Source organism: Hordeum vulgare, chromosome 4H, assembly GCF_904849725.1.
Source record: "Hordeum vulgare subsp. vulgare chromosome 4H, MorexV3_pseudomolecules_assembly, whole genome shotgun sequence".
Taxonomy (NCBI): Eukaryota; Viridiplantae; Streptophyta; class Magnoliopsida; order Poales; family Poaceae; genus Hordeum; species Hordeum vulgare.
This window is the reverse complement of record NC_058521.1, coordinates 449,175,110-449,194,123: the sequence shown is the minus strand read 5'-3', so window position 1 is coordinate 449,194,123 and position 19,014 is coordinate 449,175,110. Positions and strand designations below refer to the sequence as shown.

The window sequence follows — 19,014 nt, the reverse complement described above, 5'->3', positions numbered from 1 at the left end:
TAGGAGGAGGGGAGGGGCTAGCCTTGCGGCTCAAGGGAGCCCCAAGGGTGCCGGCCGAGAGGAGGAGATGGACTCCCATCCCAATTCGGTTTGGGGGAAGGAGTCCACTCCTTCCTTCCCACCTCCCTCTTTCCTGATTTTCATTTCCTTTGGTTTTTTCTCCTTGTGGTGCCATAGCCCACTTGGGCTGGCCTCACCAGACCACTAAGGGCTGGTGCGCCACCCTAGGGCTACTGGGCTCACTCCCGGGTGGGTGGGCCCCTCACGGTGAATATCCGGAACCCATTCGTCACTCCCGGTACACTGTCGATAATGCCCGAAATCTTTTTGGTGACCAAATGAAACCATCATATATCTCAATCTTCATTTCCGGACCATTCCAGAAACCCTCCTGACGTCCGTGATCTCATCCGGGACTCCGAACAACCTTCAGTCACCAACACATATAACTCAACTATACTAAAACGTCACCGAACCTTAAGTGTGCAGACCCTGCGGGTTCGAGAACTATGCAGACATGACCCGAGACACTCCTCGGTCAATATCCAATAGCAGGACCTGGATGTCCATATTGGATACTACATATTCTACGAAGATCTTATCAGTTGAACCTCTGTTCCAAGGATTCATATAATCCCATCTAACATTCCCTTTGTCCTTCGGTATGTTATTTGCCTGAGATTTGATCGTTGGTATCTCTATACCTATTTCAATCTCGTTACCGGCAAGTCTCTTTACTCGTTCCGTAATAGAAGATCCCGTGACTTACACTTGAGTCACATTCTTGCAAGGCTTGTATGTGATGTTGTATTACCGAGTGGGCCCCGAGATACCTCTCCGTCGCACGCAGTGACAAATCCCAGTCTTGATCCATGCTAACTCAACGGACACCTTCAGAGATATCTGTAGAACACCTTTATAGTCACCTAGTGACGTTGTGATGTTTGATACACACAAGGTATTCCTCCGGTGTCAGTGAGTTACATGATCTCATGGTCATAGGAATGAATACTTGACACGTAGAAAACAATAGCAACAAAATGACACGATCACATGCTACGTTTATAATTTGGGTCTTGTCCATCACATCATTCTCCTAATGATGTGATCCAGTTATCAAGTGACAACACTTGCATATGGTCAGAAAACCTTAACCATCCTTGATCAACTGGCTAGCCAACTAGAGGCTTACTAGGGACATTGTTTTGTCTATGTATCCACACATGTATCTATGCTTTCATTCAATACAATTATAGCATGGATAATAAATGATTATCTTGAATCAGGAAATGTAATGTCGTGGTAACGATTCCGACAATAGAAAGGGGGTAGGATAACGGAGCATGATCTATCAAGATGCACATGGGTGACACGGTGGTTTTAGCGAGTTCGGGCCTCTCACAGTGGAGATAACAACCCTACGTCTCGTGCTCCGGAGATGCTTTGTTTTATCTGTCATGGACATGAGTTACATGGTGTAGAGAGAGAGCCAGAGCTCCAGGGAAAGAATGAGCCCGAAGGAGGAGAAGAAGAAGACGTGCTTAGTTATGTGGAGGGGGGTGGCTTATATAGAGTGCGCCACCTCCTCACCTCTTATGTTACAAGATGGGGCATTGATGCCATAATGTCAGCCCACTACAAATGTCTTGCCGACTGTTGGTATTTGCATGACCGAGTGAGTCATACGGCCGAGTGGTTGACTGTCATCCGAGTGGATGGAATGTACTTGTCTGAGTGGATCCATACCGAGTGGATTAGATGTTGTCACGATCCAGTAGAAATTTCCCTTGTAGTCCTTAAACTAATAATGAGGTGCCCTTGGGTAGGACGTATTGGTCAGACCTATGACCCTACCCTAGGGATATACCCCCGTCATTAGCCCCCGAATGGATCAGGGTCCGAGTGGTGAAGGTGTCGATTAAATCTTGTAGAAGCAGACCGAACTTGAACGTGCTTCAGGGCCTTGCAAAATTATGCGTTGATTGAAGTCTTCATCATTCGCCCTGATCGATTCCGCTGAGTAGTACGTCCGCGTGAACTTAAGAATTGAAGTAGATCCGAGTGACCAACAGGATCTTGAGACTCTGACTGCTGGTAGTCGGTTGGAATCTGTTGAATCTGTTGAACTTGGATGTTGTTGGTGGACCTGACCAAGCAGAATGTTTCTTTTTTGTTTTTCTCTTCTAGTGGGGGCATGCTAAGTGCACCCATTGGGTGTAGTCCCCGAGCCTCTGTCGGACTAGATGAGTCCGGCAGAGGGTTTAAGTCATCCAATGCTCGTCATGTGGAATGTTTGTTGTATCTGCATTATATGATTTCTAGATCAAAATCAAGTCTCTAAGAGTTGTTTTTAACTTAGGCGATACGGAGTCGCAGCTAAGTCCCCGAGCGTGGAGCATGTCCGCACTCAGGATTGTTTTAACTTAGGCGATACGGAGTCGCAGCTAAGCCTCCGAGTGTGGAGCGTGTCCGTACTCAGAGGTGTTTTAACTTAGGCGATACGGAGTCGCAGCTAAGTTCCCGAGTGTGGAGCGTGTCCGTACTCGGAGTAGTTTTTAACTTAGGCGATACGGAGTCGCAGCTAAGTCCCCGAGTGTGGAGCGTGTCCGTACTCGGAGTTGTTTTAACTTAGGAGATACGGAGTCACAGCTAAGTTCCCGAGAGTGGAGCGTGTCCATACTCGGAGTTGTTTTAACTTAGGCGATACAGAGTCGCAGCTAAGTTCCCGAGTGTGGAGCGTGTCCATACTCGGAGTTGTTTTAACTTAGGCGATACAGAGTCGCAGCTAAGTTCCCGAGTGTGGAGCGTGTCCGTACTCGGAATAGTTTTTAACTTAGGCGATACGGTGTCGCAACTAAGTCCCCGAGTGTGGAGCGTGTCCGTACTTGGAGTTGTTTTAACTTAGGCGATACGGAGTCGTAGCTAAGTTCCCGAGTGTGGAGCGTGTCCATACTCGGAGTTGTTTTAACTTAGGCGATACAGAGTAGCAGCTAAGTTCCCGAGTGTGGAGCGTGTCCATACTCGGAGTTGTTTTAACTTAGGCGATACGGAGTCGCAGCTAAGTTCCCGAGTGTGGAGCGTGTCTGTACTCGGAGTAGTTTTTAACTTAGGCGATACGGAGTCGTAGCTAAGTCCCCGAGTGTGGAGCATGTCCGCACTCGGAGTTGTTTTAACTTAGGCGATACGGAGTCGCAACTAAGCCCCTGAGTGTGGAGCGTGTCCGTACTCGGAGTAACTTTAACTTAGGCGATACGGAGTCACAGCTAAGTCCCCGACTGTGGAGCGTGTCCGTACTCGGAGTTGTTTTAACTTAGGCGATGCAGAGTCACAGCTAAGTTCCGGAGTGTGGAGCGTGTCCGTACTCGGAGTAATTTTAACTTAGGCGATACGGAGTCGCAGCTAAGCCCCCCAGTGTTGAGCGTGTCCATACTCGGAGTTGTTTTAACTTAGGCGATACGGAGTCGCAGCTAAGCCCCCGAGTGTGGAGCGTGTCTGTACTCGGAGTTGTTTTAACTTAGGCGATACGGAGTCGCAGCTAAGTTCCCGAGTGTGGAGCGTGTCCGTACTCGGAGTTGTTTTGACTTAGGCGATACGGAGTCGCAGCTAAGTTCCCGAGTGTTGAGCGTGTCCGTACTCGGAGTAATTTTAACTTAGGCGATACGGAGTCACAGCTAGGCCCCCGAGTGTGGAGCGTGTCCGTACTCGGAGTAATTTTAACTTAGGCAATACAGAGTCGTAGCTAAGCCCCCGAGTGTGGAGCGTGTCCGTACCCGTAGTAGTTTTAACTTAGGCGATACGGAGTCACAGCTAAGCTGAGCGGTGGCACGCGGGGCAGCCGAATGATGAAGGCGTGCCACACGGAGTGGCGATGCGCATGGCATCCGAGTGAGGTAGACAATTGTGGCTGAGTGGCAACGCGCGGGGCGGCCAAGTGATGTATGTCGAGGAGGCGTCCGACCCACCGACGGCACGCGGGGCGGCCGTGTCCACTACGCCATTGAAAGGGCTTCCGAACACGTGAAAATGCATGAATGATCGTTGCGGTGACTGAGCCTGAGCAGCGACGAGGATGGCGCACGGATGTGTCGAGTAACCTGTGTATGAAAAATAGCACAAGCCAGCATAAAAATTATCAAAGTAATATGATCTTTTCTGAAATAGTTTGTGTAAATTGCACCCATAGACACCCGCTGGGTGTGCCACGAAATTGCTGGTTCGGAACCAGCTAGAGTCTAAAAGAGTGGAGGATCCGGTTGAACTCGTTTGAGTACTGGACCCAAACGAAGCGGAAGTGAAGTGTTCCCACATAAAAATAAACAACCGAGTGCAGAGGTACACTCAGTGGCGTGGCCTCCGAGTGAACGTCATGTGCGACTTCCTCGACACTCGGTAATGTAGAAACGATTATTTAATAGAATGCAGTATGTGAAAAAATTACTTAGCTGCCTGACGACGCACGGGGCGGTTGAGCGAAGTAGACACATCCGGCTGAGTGGCGACGTGTTGGGCGGTCAAGCGATGAAGACGCGTCTAGCTGAGTGGCAACACGCGGGGCGGCCGAGTGACGAGGCGCAGAGCAACCAGGTGACGAAGGAGCCTCCAGCCGAGTGACGACACGCGAAGCTGCCGAGTGACGAAGGAGCGTCCAATCGAGTGGCGACACGCGGAGCTGTCGAGTGACGAAGGAGTCTCCAGCCGAGTGAGGATGGCTTGTCTTGCTGATTGACGATGCGCGAAGCTACCGAGTGCTGACGACGGATCCGAGTGAGGGACGGCGCGCAGGGCGGCCGAGCGCTGACGACGCGTCCGACTGAGTGACAGCATGCAGGGCGGCCGAGTGATGACGACGCGTCCGACTGAGTGACGACGCGTGGGGCGGCCGAGTGCGGACGATGCGTGTTCGACTGAGCGACGGTGCGTAGAGCGCCCGAGTGATGACGACGCGTCCGTCCGAGTGATGATATGTAGGGCCGCCGAGTGATGACCACGCGTCCGACTGAGTGACGGCGCACGGGGCGGTCAAGTGCTGACGACGCGTGTCCGACTGAGCGACGATGCGCAGAGCGGCCGAGTGATGACGACGTGTCCGACCGAGCGACAACATGTAGGACGACCGAGTCACTGTATGTTGGTCATCTGTATGCAAAATTCATCTCGACAAAGCGGTGTCATGTAAGTTAGTAGCAAGCATAGCTACAAATATTTTTGTTTCTGTTCGATTCTATTTTTGGGATTACGGACCACACATAACCTGGTTATGCATGATGACGGATAATTAAGGCATACCCATGATGACGGGCGGTTATGCATGCATGCATGCACAGTTAACTGATGCGAAAAATGTTTAATTGATGGCACTTAATGAGGCGATTATACCTCGACAGAGCGGTGGCAGCGGAGTTTCCCACTGGTGGGAGCCGTCCTCCGATTTCCTTATTTCCTGCAGGCAGTTATGGCTCGAGGAGGTGGCTACCTGCTGGCGCGCGAAATCCTCGGCGCCGTGGAAGGCGAGGTAGGAGTGCGGGGACTTGTACATGACGCGGCGGGCGAGGGAGACGGGGTTGCGTACGGTGGAGATGCCGGAGACGGCGCCGCAGCGGCGGCCGCGGCCGTCCATGATGCTGGCCTCCATCTCGACGGTGCCGGCACGGGTGAGCGCGGAGCCGCGGCCCGAGTTGAAGCAGGGGTCCGTCTCCAGCTCCCGCACCATGGCCTCCACCACGTCGAGCGCGGTGGCGCTGGCGCGCAGCAGGTCGACGCCGACCTGCAGGCAGCGGGCAAGCACCCGCTTGGCCTCCTCCTGCCTGTGCTCCGGCAGGTTCGGGCCCACGCCCGCGCCGTCGTGGATGGCAATGGCCCAGTGCGCCATGTGATGGTGGTGGTGTGCTAGGCTAGGTGGCGGAAGGCGCTTCGATGGGTCTCGACTCCCGGTGTCGATGAGGGCTGACGCTACGTGAATGAATGGATGTTTGTTTCCCTGATGCTTCGTTTGTCTTGGAGATGAATAGTACAAAACAAAGGTGTTAAATCATGAAGATGAAACTGAATAGAGGGCACCAGCGGGAATCGATCTGCCGCCCGTGGCTGAAAAATAACCATATGCATCATGGCTCGATAGACGCCACGCCCCACGGTGGGCGCCAAATGTCGTGGTAGCGATTCCGACAATAGAAAGGGGTTAGGATAACGGAGCATGATCTATCAAGATGCACATGGGTGAACGGTGGTTTTAGCGAGTTCGGGCCTCTCACAGTGGAGATAACAACCCTACGTCTCGTGCTCCGGAGAGGCTTTGTTTTATCTGTCATGGACATGAGTTACATGGTGTAGAGAGAGAGCCATAGCTCCAGGGAAAGAATGAGCCCGAAGGAGGAGAAGAAGAAGATGTCCTTAGCTATGTGGAGGGGGTGGCTTATATAGAGTGCGCCACCTCCTCACCTCTTATGTTACAAGATGGGGCATTGATGCCATAATGTCAGCCCACTACAAATGTCTTGCCGACTGTTGGTATTTGCATGACCGAGTGAGTCATACGGCCGAGTGGTTGACTGTCATCCAAGTGGATGGAATGTACTTGTCTGAGTGGATCCGTACCGAGTGGATTAGATGTTGTCACGATCCAGTAGGAATTTCCCTTGTAGTCCTTAAACTAATAATGAGGTGCCATTGGGTAGGACGTATTGGTCAGACCTATGACCCTACCCTAGGGCTATACCCCCGTCATATAATAATAACTATTTTATCATTGCCTCTAGGGCATATTTCCAACAGCTTATACTTCCTCTAGTACTTGTGTTGATACTAAGAGGAAATCAAATAGCTTAAGGCCCAAGTCAATTCTTTGAAAAAAGACTTGGAAAAGAGTCATCAAGGAATGTCCACACTCAGCAATGTCTTGTTTGGCAAAAATCCCCAAATGACAAAGATGGACCTGGATTCAACTCCAACAAGAAGAAGAAGTCCAAAATCTTCAAGAAGAAGGGCCAAGAACAAGTCAAGAATTCGGCCAAGATTGTTTGCTTCAAGTGCAAATTTGGAGGGCACCATATTAGATCTTGCCCATTAAAGAAGAAGCCCCAAAGTCACAAGCAACAAGGGAAGCAGCCACAAGTTCAAACACATACTCAACCACAAGTTGAATAAAGGCCTCTCCCCAATAAGACTCAAGCCAACACTCCTCAACTTGAGAAATCAATTGGGAAGGAAGTAAAGGGTAGATGTTTCTACTTATGTCGTGAGAAGGGTCACTTCGCTTCTTCTTGCACGAGAGGTAATTTATCCAACCCAATCATTATTGATTATATCTATTCTCTTGGTAAGGATAAGGTTGGCAATGTGTTTGCCAAGTTTGTTGGTACTCAAAGTGGTGTCAAGAAAAGAACCATTTGGTTAGCCAAGCCTATTATGACTAACATCTTAGGACCCAACATGGTTGGGGACCAACAAGCTCAAACTTGATCAATAGGTGATATTGGAGGACATTGGAGACTTGGATACATAATGAAGAATTAAGGGGTCTTCATCATTCATATTATCCCAAGCCAAGTCATTTGTATTATCGAGTTTATATCTTATATCCAATGTGCCTCCTTACGGTAACGTACTTAAACTGTTTACATTGTTAGTTACTTGCCCCTTTGCATGCTCTGATTTTGTACCGTGCATGTGTTTGTATATGTTGTGCTTCAAACTTTCTTATCTTGAGTAATCAAGTATGTGTATATTGGTTTTCAAATCATGTATATGCGAGTCTTGTGTTGAGCCTTTTTTACATCCTCTTTGTATCTTTGTTAACTCTTTTGAGGGATTAATGGATTATCCCATTATGGGGGAGTGATGTGCTCTACGCACCTCATGATCCTATAAATGTGTATACATGAGTAATACCACTTAGTATTGCTATTGCAAGTTTATCTAGTCTCTATGTGGTATGTCCTACTCATGAGAAATTCAAATTCTAAATGATCCATTAATTATCTCTTGTTGGTTTTCATTTGCCACTTGCTAATAAATGTTGGGTTATCACATTATGGGGGAGTAATATGCTATGTGCATATGACAAGCCTAGAAAATGTGTATATTTGAGGTATTGCCACTTAGTGTTGATATTGTAAATTATCTTGTTCATAGGTGGCATGTTAGCTCTACAAGTGTCATTTGCTTGCGTTTTAGGAGTAAAGATGATGTTGGATATTTTTGCAATCTACCAATGGGAATTGTTTCCAAATACTTCTTGTCCTTTGACAATTGGTATTCCCTTCATGTGGTAGAAATTGCTAATTATCTTTACATTGGATTTTATGTATCGTTTGTCTTCCTTGCCTCTTGTGGATTGGTTTGAACATGTCTTGTGTTTCTACAGATATAGATAAAGTGATGATACCATCTTGTGCATTTTGTATTCAAATGGAAATTCTATATAATGCACATCCCTTGGGGGAGCTATCCTATTTTCTTTGGAACACGCTCTTTATACATCTATCATAAAATATATTGATCCCCATCAAGTGTGTATTGATGGGAGGCAATTCTTGCTCTTTATGATGGTTTGTGCCATCATGAAAATTTGTGAAGGGTTTGGTTTGTTTGGAACCTAGCTCTCTTTTGGAAACTAGATACCTCGTGTTTGTTTTCCTTCAATTGGTATCTTGTTTCCTTTTGTCTGGCATGTGTCAATGGATATCATTCCTAGATGTATCTTTTAATTGGTATCCTTCAAGTGATAATTTTTCGTTTGGTATTTTATTTTCACTTGATACCTTGTCTTTTTGGTGTCTTATCAACTATATGTTGATTTGATTTTTGAATGCCTTGAGCATGCATATTTACTATATATATATAGTTTCTTTTTTGCATGCTTTCTTTCCTTGACCCGATATATAGGGGAAACTCCACCTTGTCATAAATTGACTAAAGTGTGCATGAAAATCAATTCCATATCAATAGGCACATATTTATGTGGAGTTTGTCCTATGTATTGATGGTTTTCTAATTCTTTGGTCCCAATGAGTTTGGACACCATTTCGTTTGTGTTGTTGTTCTAGAAACAATTGGAGATGCATTGGATGCTCGACTCACCTACAAGGAAGGTGTTGACACCATGGACTTATTGGAGCCAAGCCAGGATGATCGATGAACCATTATCTACTACATAAATCCAATTCTATCTCGGTAACAAGTATCTACTTTATGCATACATTTCTTGCATTCAACCTTTCGTAGGTTGCTTCATGGCATGAATTTCTTGATTCGTTCTTGTGGTACTTGTTTCCTTCCTCAAAGCATCCGAACGATGATGTCTTATTGCTAGTTGGGATGTGTTTGATGTTCATAAGTTGGAAGTTCATATTGTACAATAAGAAAATATTAGGCCATGTGCTATGCTTTCAAGCAAAGATCGTATTGGTATATTTAGGACTTCCTTTTGGATATCTTCTTTGTTCCTTCTTGTAACCATTTCGTGTGTACATCCTTCTTTGTGGATATATATATCATCATGATTGTCTTCTATCTAGAATCTTTTACACATGAGAGAAGTTACATCTCTAGTTGATATCCTCTTTACTTTCACGTCCACCGTTGCATTTCCTTTTCAGTTTTTGGTGTCTTCGTGAAAGGATTTGCCTTGAGTGCGGATCTTTTATCCTTGCATCTTGATGCACTCTTTGGTGGTGAAGATTATTTTTCCTCATGCTTGTCTTGACGAGGGTTTTGACATTTTGGTTGGTATCCCTTCTCTTGACAAGGCTATTGTTTCCTTTCTTCACCATGGATTGTCACAAGTGTGGTTCTCAATTTGTTTATTAGTAAGCTTGTGAACCCATTTACTAGTAGTGTGTGTGTGGGAAGGATATGTCTTGCACTTTTTTTCTCATTACTTAAAGACTATGTTGATGAGTAATGCTCATCCTTATCTTAGTCTTCTCAAGTGCCTCGCCATGACTCAGACACATCAATTTGGTTGAGCCTATTGTTATATTGCCTCTTTTACATGTTGCTCAACCATATGGTTTGTGCAAGTGATATGCTTATTGTCTCATCTATTTCCTTGCACTTGTTGTGTTTTTTATTAATTTTGGGGGAGCAACGATCCTATTTTGTGCACTTGTATCAAATACAAAATTTTTTTATTAGCGCACAAATCATGGGGAGCTTCTCTAGTTTTGATAAAACACTCCTTTGCCTTATCATAATATCTTTTTTATGTGGTTCGTAGGACCATATGACTGCTTGTTCCAATTGGTATCTTTAGATTGCTTGCTTCTCTCTTTTGTATGTCTTTGTGACATACGATCCTTCTTGCAATCTTTGGGTCCTTGATATAGTTCGTTTTCTCCAACGTTTATCATTGTATTTGTGTATTTATTTGCACTATTGTTGACAAGTACACACTCTTTGGAGGACCACCTACTATATTGGCTTTCTAAACTTTTTGTCCATTTTGGCAATCGATGCCAATGGGGGAGAAGTTTAGAGAGTATAGTTTGGTGATGCTTAGAGGGTTTTGCTTTTATTGCTTAAGCATTTACATCTTGTACGCATGCATTATTGCTTTGTGTATGTGCACTTGGTTATGCTTAATTCCTTATATAAACTCCCTTGTACTGATTGTCATCAATTACCAAAATGGGGGAGATTGTTAGAGCATATTTCTCCATATGTCCTTTTGGTAATTGATGACAATCCCTATGGACTAATGATTGCCTTAAGTTATATTCGAAGGATTTGTCCATAGACACTTCTTGAAGTCCATCTGTTGGTTTCAAGGAGTTTATATGATGACCAAGGTGGTATTCAAAGTATTATCCAAAGATTGGTCATAAAGACACAAGGTTGATGAAGACTAAGCAGAGAGTAAATCAAGATGATCAACATACAAAGCATACAAGATGTACAGATAAGGATCAAGTGATCCCATGGTGTGGTAAGCATTGTCCATAACGCTTTTGTGTACTAACCCATGTCTTCGAGAGAGTTCTATGTGGGGTTAGGTGCGTTTCCATGGGTTTGCGTCAAGAGAAAGATCTCATTCAACCTATTAAGGATGACATCAATTGGTGATCATCATCAAGATTTAGGTGTTCAAGTTCAAGTGGAGCATCACGAAGATATCATGCTTGAAGCTTGCCGTCCATTGTGCTGGCAATGAACTTGTGAAGAATGTGCTGAAGAGTGGCTCACCCCTAGTGAGTATGGGGGAGCAATCAAGAAAGGTGGTCCATCTTGAGGAAGCCAAGATCATCATCATCTAGCTCAAGAGGACTAGGTGCAAGCTATAGGTTTGCCCTTGATAGGTTTTTTTTATTGTAGGATAGTTTGCCGTACTGTCAAGGGGGGCTCTCAAGTGAGTAGCTTGATCGTATCGTTCGTTGAGAGCTCAAACTATTTGCATCATTGCATCATATCTTGGTTCTTGTTTGGTGTTTCTTCTTCTGAGTTTTAGAGCTTATGGTCATCTTCATGACAAGCTCGAGTTCATCGAAAATGGAGTCTATATGCATCTCTATATGCATCTTCTATGATGTTTTCGATTTTGGAAGTTTTTGTCGGTTCTTCATTCATAGAGGTCTCACATCTCTACATCATTGGTATTCTCATAATTGCATGTTCTTAGGATTTTATGTCGTTGTTTGATAGCTCTTGTCGCCGTGGATTTAACGAGCTTGAGTTTGCTCCATTCGGAGTTCGTATGCGAAAGTTATGGCAGTTTCAGTATCCATCGATTGTACCGCTCCTGGTGCGAGTGGTAGTACCACCCGTGGAGCGGTATTTATTTTTTACTACCGCTCCCTGGACGTTCTCGGAGCGGTAGTACCGCTCCTAGCAGCGGTAGTACCGCTCCGGTCGGGCTGTGAGTGGGGGTAACGGTTGGATTCTTTCCCCCACTATATAAAGGAGGTCTTCTTCCCCATTGGACCTTATCTATCCATTTAGCTCGTGTTCTTCCCCCATTGTTGACCTTCTTAGTGCTTGCTAACTCTCAATCCCTCCAATGATTCTTGCTAGTTCTTGAGGGAAAAGAGAGAGAGGAGATCTAGATCCACATCTCCACCAATCACTTCCTCCTCTATGTGAGGGGAATCCCTTGGATCTTGATCTTGGAGTTCTTTGTGAGCTCCTTGTTCTTCCTCTCATATTTCTCCATTGCTTTTGTTGTTGTGGAGGGATTTGAGTGTGAGGGACTTGACCACTTCGTGTGTTCTTGCAATTGCATTAATTGCATCGGTTTGAGTTCTCCACGGTGATTTGTGGAAGTGAGAAGTTGAGAAGCTTATTACCCTTGGGTACTTGGTACCCCTAGAAGCTTGGTGGTGTCCCGGAGCTCTATCATTGTGGTCTAAACCTCCGTGCAAGCATCTGGGTCTCCAATTAAGTTGTGGAGATTGCCCCGAGCATTTTTGGTCACCTCGAAGCCATATGCCATTGTGGTGAAGCGTCGTGGTGTTGTTGGGAGCCTCCAATTAAGTTGTGGAGATTGCCCCAACCTTGTTTGTACGGGTTCGGTGACCGCCCTCAAGGGTCCCTTAGTGGAATCACGACATCTTGCATTGTGCGAGGGCGTGAGGAGATTATGGTGGCCTTAGTGGCATCTTAAGGAGTATTGTGCCTCCACACCTCTCCAAACAAAGATTAGCATCTGCAAGGGTGTGAACTTTGGGATACGTCGTCGTCTCCGCATGCCTCGGTTATCTCTTACCCGAACCCTTTACTTATGCACTTTACTTTGTGATAGCCATATTGTTTCTTGTAATATATCCTGCTATCACTTAGTTGTTTATCTTGCTTAGCATAAGTTGTTGGTGCACATAGGTGAGCCTAGTTGTTTTAGGTTTTGTGCTTGACAAATTGAATGTTAGTTTTATTCCGCATTTGTTCAAGTCTAAACCGTAAATATTTTAAAGCGCCTATTCACCCCCCTCTAGGCGACATCCACGTCCTTTCAGATGTGTAGCACCTGTATGTGCATACTATTTCTTGTCGATGCCGTACGAATCAATGGCAACATTGGCCTCCTTTTCCCCATATGTATCTTCTTTGTAGCGACCCCAACAATCACGGGCGCCACCTCAATGATGCTTGAGGCAGATTTGGCACTCGGGATAGTCTCGGTGTGGTGGGCGCTGTTGTTGCTGTCGTGGACGTCCTCCTCGGGTCTGTGTGCCGCCATTGCTTGGAGCAATGGCAGAAGGAGAGCGTCTCCCACGCCCATGACCTCTGGTGCCGCGTGCCCGCCCTCTGCCTCGAGACTGACCACACCCCCTGTACGCCATGTTCGCGGAGGAGTTGTAGCTAGTATCAGGTCCATCGCCTAGCATCTCCACCCGCTGATCAAAGGCGGTGATCTTTGCGAAAAGTTCATCAACGGTGAAGGAGGCCCTGACAACATCGATAGCAGCTACAACGGCATCATAGCCCCGATCGAGACCACCAAGGACACAGTCCACCATCTCTGGATCAGAGACCGGCCGCCCTGTTGCAGCCAATTCATCCCCTAGATTTTTCATCCGGGCGATGTAAGAGCTACTGGACATGAAGCCCTTCTTTGTGGTGGTGATGGCAATTCTCAAATTTGTAGTTCGAGATTGAGACTGCGAGGTAAACATAGTGGTTATTGCAGTCCATAAATCAAACGTGTTCTCCTTATTCACAACTTGAGCGAGGATCTCTTTTGAAAGAGAGTTGAGGAGATGGTTGATGACTTGTTGATCCTTTGACAACCATGATGCATACAACAGGTTGGACACCATGGCTGTTGTCTTGTCCGATTGCTGCTGCTCCACCATCTTTGGGGGCGCGGCATCGGATCCATCCAGGAGGCTGGTGACCTGCGCTCCTCGCAGGCCAGGCATCACCTGGGCCTTCCACGTACAGGAGATAGTTCCCCTTGGTTAAGTTCTCGGCTGGTGGAGCTCCTAGATTGAGGGAGACGGTGGCCGAGGTGGAAGACATGTCGATCGATCTGTTGTGGCGATCGGGGAAGGTGCTTCTGTCTAGATAGATGGAAAAATAATGGCTCTGTATACCATGTAAGGAAGCGTTGGTTACAGAGTCAAGGATTGAGACGGAAGAGAGAAGAAGAGATATAGTTGAGATTACATTGGTTTAAACAACTATCTATCTAACAGTACTGACATGTGGCAAAGCCAAATGTCTTTTATGTAGTAGAATCTTCTCTCATAAATCTTCTGCACAGTATTGTTGAGTGGTCACATCTGGTTCAGTAGTCTACTCCATCCCATTGTAGGTTGAGATATGTGTTTCACCACACGTTCAGTAAAACAAGCGCTACTACAGTACTACTCACACGTCGCAAAGCCAACTGCCTTTATGTACCGTAGTAGAATCTTCTCTCGTAAAACAAGTGCTACTATTCACACGTAGCAGTTGAGTTGGCCGTAGTTTGTTCATTAGAGCACCTCCAACAGCCGCACTATACTAGCGTCGCGCGGCAAAAAAGGCTAATATAGCGCGCGCGCAACGCGGCGGACAGATCCAGCGGGCGCGCTAAAACCGCGTGCGCGCTAAAACGATTTGGGCGCGCTAGTCATAGCCCCATCCCGCGCTGCGTATTTCGGGCGCTCACTTCGGCGCGCGACAGACTCGAGCGCGGGCGCGAACTCTCCCTTTCTTCCTCCTTTCTCCCGCGCGCGCCGGCGCTTGCGCCCCTGCCACCATGGACGCGCACACCGGCGCCCCGCTGACCCCGCTGTACAGCCGCGACCCCCCCCCCCCCCGCCGCCGCCGCAGCCGCCGCCGCCTCCGCCGAAAACCCTAGCACGGCCGCCGTTGGCGCTGGCGCCGCCGCCGCCGCCGGAGCTCCGCCGACCGTCGGCCTCGCGCGCAGCCTCTTCTTGCCGCCGTGGATGACCACGCCGACGGGTGGCGTCGCGCCGGCGCTGTCCCGTGCCACCGCCGCACCGTTGGAGAGGAATAAAGGAAAAACATCCGCGAAGAAGAAGACGACGGACGGCTCCGGCAGCTCGAAGCCGAAGAAGAAGGTTGCAGTGCGCCGGCCGGGCGCGGCGTCTACCGAAGCGCCGGCGAGCTCACTTGTTTAGCCGGCGACGGACGCGCACCACGTGTTCGATGAAATGCCCCCAAGGTGAAAAGAATTCCAACTTCTATTTTCTTGTTTTTTTTCAATGCATCATGATATAGATAGCTTATATTTGCATTGTCACAAAACTTTGTAGTCTCAACGATGATGCATACATGTCAACTATGGGTGTTGGGTCCAACAATTCGCATTGGTCTCAAACCAATGACATCCATTTGGACGACCATGAGTTTGAGGTGGACGAGGAGGGTGAGGGCATTATCGAGGCGCCGAAAGGAAGAGCGGGCAATTACACCACCAACGATGACAAGTTACTATGCAATACTTGGTTGCAAGTGTCGAGGGATCCATCCGTTGGAGGTGATCAAAGTAGAGATGCTTATTGGGGGCGAATGAAAGAACACTTTGATGCTCAGAACGTGAGTGGAATAGACCTCTCCGAGAGATCACTTCGGTCCCGATGGTCGACAATCAACTCGGATTGTCAAAAGTGGGCGGCCGCACAAAAGGTAGTTGACAAGCTTAACCTAAGTGGCACAAATGAGGATGATAGAGTAAGTGGCATCTCATACATGTTCATCATACTTGTTTTTGGTGTGAGAAGTGCTAACTTGTTTTGTTTTTCTTGTAGTACAACATTGCCCAAAACTTGTTCAAAGAAGAGACGAGGACAACCAAGAAGGGGAAGATCAAGAAAGGAAAAATCTTTACCTTGCCTCATTGCTACGAAGTGTTGAAGGATGATGAGAAATGGAAGAAGCGTGAAGATTTGGATGATTTGCATTTGAGCAACAAACGCAAGCGCACAATTGAGTTGAATGATGATGAGGAGGAGGATTATGCATCAACTGATGACGGCAAGAGAAGCCCCACACCCAACTCGGTTTCATACTCGAAACCAAAACGACCGGATGGGTGCAAGAAGGACAAAACCGAAAAGAAGAAGAGGAAAGGAGATGATGAGCTCACAAATGCTATGGAAGCTATTGTGAAAGCAAGAAAAGAAGCCAACAAGGTGAGGAAAATGGCAAGGAACCAAGATGCCGCGGCCGAGGAGAGGAGGTTGGTGGCCGAGGAGAGGAGGGTGGCCGCCGAGGAGAGGAAAGTGGCATTGGAGGAGAGGAAGGTGGGCATGGAGGAGCGAGCTAAGTTGTTGGAATGGGAAAAGCACTTGTTCTTCTTGGACACATCTTTGTTCAATGATGCGCAAAAGGAATATGTCAACCTTGCCCGTGAAGAAGTGTTGATTCAAAAAAGAGCCATGATCCGCACAATGGGTGGCGGTGGCCTTGGCGGCATGGGTGGCGGTGGGCTCGGCGCCATGGGAGGCATGGGCCTCGGCGCCATGGGAGCCATGTGTGGCGGTGTCCTTGGCGACATGGGTGGCGGTGGCTTCGGCGCCATGGGTGGCTTTGGAGCACCCTCCAACGCTACGGGAGGCATGGGTGGCATGAGTTTTGCTTCTCTCATGGGCGACATGGGTGCACCTCCGGCCATGGGTGGAATGTCTTTCGATGTGCCTCACACACATACCCATGAAAATGCCGTTGAAGATCTTGCCAAGACCGTCGGAGCTACACGTGATGCGGTGCGTGATGAGGTTAGGGAGGAAGATTCATCTTCGAAGGCGGAAGAACAGTCTTCGGAAGAAGAGGAAGACGACGAGGAAGATGATTGATGTGTTATATGTCTTTAACTTTGTTGGATGAACTTGTATTTTGAACTTGGTTTGCATTTTGAACTTGGTTGGATGAACTTGTGGAGATGACTTTTATTCATCTACTTGTTTGTGTTAAATTTCGCATGTTATTGCATTTTGATGAATGTTTCACATTGCATTTTGGGCGCTGCTGGAGCGGCGCGCGCTGCATTTTTGCGCGCTGCTGGAGCGGAACGCGCGCGTTGCATTTTATAGCTACTGCTGGAGCCAGCGCTGCGCGACGCGCAAAACCAGGCGACCAGCGCGAGGCTAACTCGTTTTTTAGGCGCGGCGCCAAGCGCGTCTGTCGGAGATGCTCTTAATTCAGTACGCAGCCGCTTTATAAGGCACTCGACTCCCACAAGGCGAACGAGTATCTCTCTACTCAAGCGCAATCACCACCGAAACCCAAGTACCCAACCTCCCTAAACACACCAAGCTGCCCAGTCCGCCGGCCGGCCGTTCGTTGGTCCCGACATGACCGGCGGCAAAACTGGCCCGGGCGCCAGCAGGCGCTGGAGCGACGGCGAGACGTGTGTTCTCGTGGACGCTTGGGGCCCGCTGTATATCCACCGCAACCGCAGCTCTCTCCGCATGGAGGACTGGCGCATGGTGTGCAGCGCCGTCAACGCACACCACGCTGCCGCCGGGCTCGACCTCAACCGCAACGAGGCCGCTTGCAAGAGGCGCATCTCTATACTCACGGCCCAGTACTACAAGGAGGAGGTCGCCAAGGGGGGTCTGACGTCGGGCTGGCGCCACTTTGCCCGCCTCCGGTCCTTCCTGGACGACCCCATCGGCCCGCCTCCGGGCTTCGACGCCAAGACGCCGCCGGGGCCGTCTGTCAAGAAGGAGAAAAAGGTGGAGGAGGCGAGCGGATGTGTGGGTGAGTCGGCTGGCAAGACCAAGGTCCAGGCGAAGCGCCAGCCCCGCCATTTCAGCCTACATGACATCTATGAGCGGTCAGGCGGCCCGTCTCTGGAAAAGACGCCGGCGACCATCAAGGATGAAGAGGTGGTCGGCTGCGGGTGTGAGTTGGTTGGGGGTTCGCCGGCGGGGGTGACGAAGCTGGTGGCGGAGGTGACGAAGCTGGCGGAGGTGTTTGAGCGCGTGGAGAGGGAGAGGTTCAAGTTCGAGAAGGAGATGCGCAAGGTGAAGAAGGAGGAGATGGAGACGGAGGACGTGAATCTGGAGCGCAAGAAGAAGGCCAAGGCCGAGAATCCCGACAACTAACATCCTGGTAAAGAACACACAAAATCCCAATCCTATCTGCGACAATATAGTACTAGCACTCTACTTGTTTGTTTTCTCATTCTTACGTTTTGTTTCTATTTTGTAGGCACAGGGGATTTGATCGGCCGGCCGATGCGTGTAGGCTGAAGATCCAGCAGAGTAGTGTCTGTGCTTCATTGTATCTTGTTTTACACCTAGTTTTAGTTTATTTACTGCCTTTGTACTTGTACTACGTACTCCGCACTTACCATGTACCGTAGCTAGTAGTTAATTATTCCAGCAAACAAGAATCACCCCCAGATTACATACATATCGATGTGTGCATTTTAAATCTGTATAAGATGATTGCAGTATTTGTATAAGATGGTTGTAGTGTTTGTATATGATGATTGAGGAACCCCCGTCGTGTCCCGAGTTGAATCCATGAGGGTTAGAATTTGAGTTCATCCATTAAAGCCACATCTCGAGCTACAAGAGGGGAACACGAGTGAGAGAGAGAGAGGATAGGAGGAAGAACACGCTATCCTCCAAGCCGAGCCGGTTTGCGAGGCTCCCTCTTGGGCCGGTCTCTTCCTCGTTCCACGGCCTCTTCTACCACTTGGCCGCTGACAATCCCTCCTCCCTTAGAAACTGTCAGCCCTCCTCCCTTAGAAACGGCTTGCCCCAAGCCGGTGTTCGAGAATTTTTTTGTTGCAGTGAGACCTTATCCTCTCAGGTAGCCATGTCTTTCAGTATAGTACTCCACTTGATCAACACTTGAACCAGAGAATTAGAGCCACGTGTGACCACCCGTTGTTGTTGTACTTGTTCTGGAACTTGGAACTTGAACCAGAGAATTCGAGCCACGTGTGACCACCCGTTGTTGTTGTTGTACTTGTTCTGGAACTTGGAACTGATCTTCAGGAGTAGGAAGATACGACATGTCCTGTCAGTCTGGAGAAAACACCTTCTTGAGTAGCGACACATGGAAGACTGGGTGCACTTTGCTTGTGGATGGAAGAAGAAATTTATAAGCCACTTCACC

General features: G+C 48.1%; 1 protein-coding gene across 1 annotated transcript; it reads left to right on the top strand.

The window, feature by feature from the left end:
• Positions 1-17,152: 17,152 nt before the first annotated feature.
• LOC123446596 (trihelix transcription factor ASIL1-like) lies at positions 17,153-18,376 on the top strand. Its single transcript, XM_045123173.1, has 2 exons — positions 17,153-17,997; positions 18,097-18,376. Exon 1 carries the CDS (start codon positions 17,235-17,237, stop codon positions 17,988-17,990), a length of 756 nt encoding a protein of 251 aa, XP_044979108.1. The 5' UTR covers positions 17,153-17,234; the 3' UTR covers positions 17,991-17,997; positions 18,097-18,376.
• The last annotated feature ends 638 nt before the right edge of the window (positions 18,377-19,014 follow it).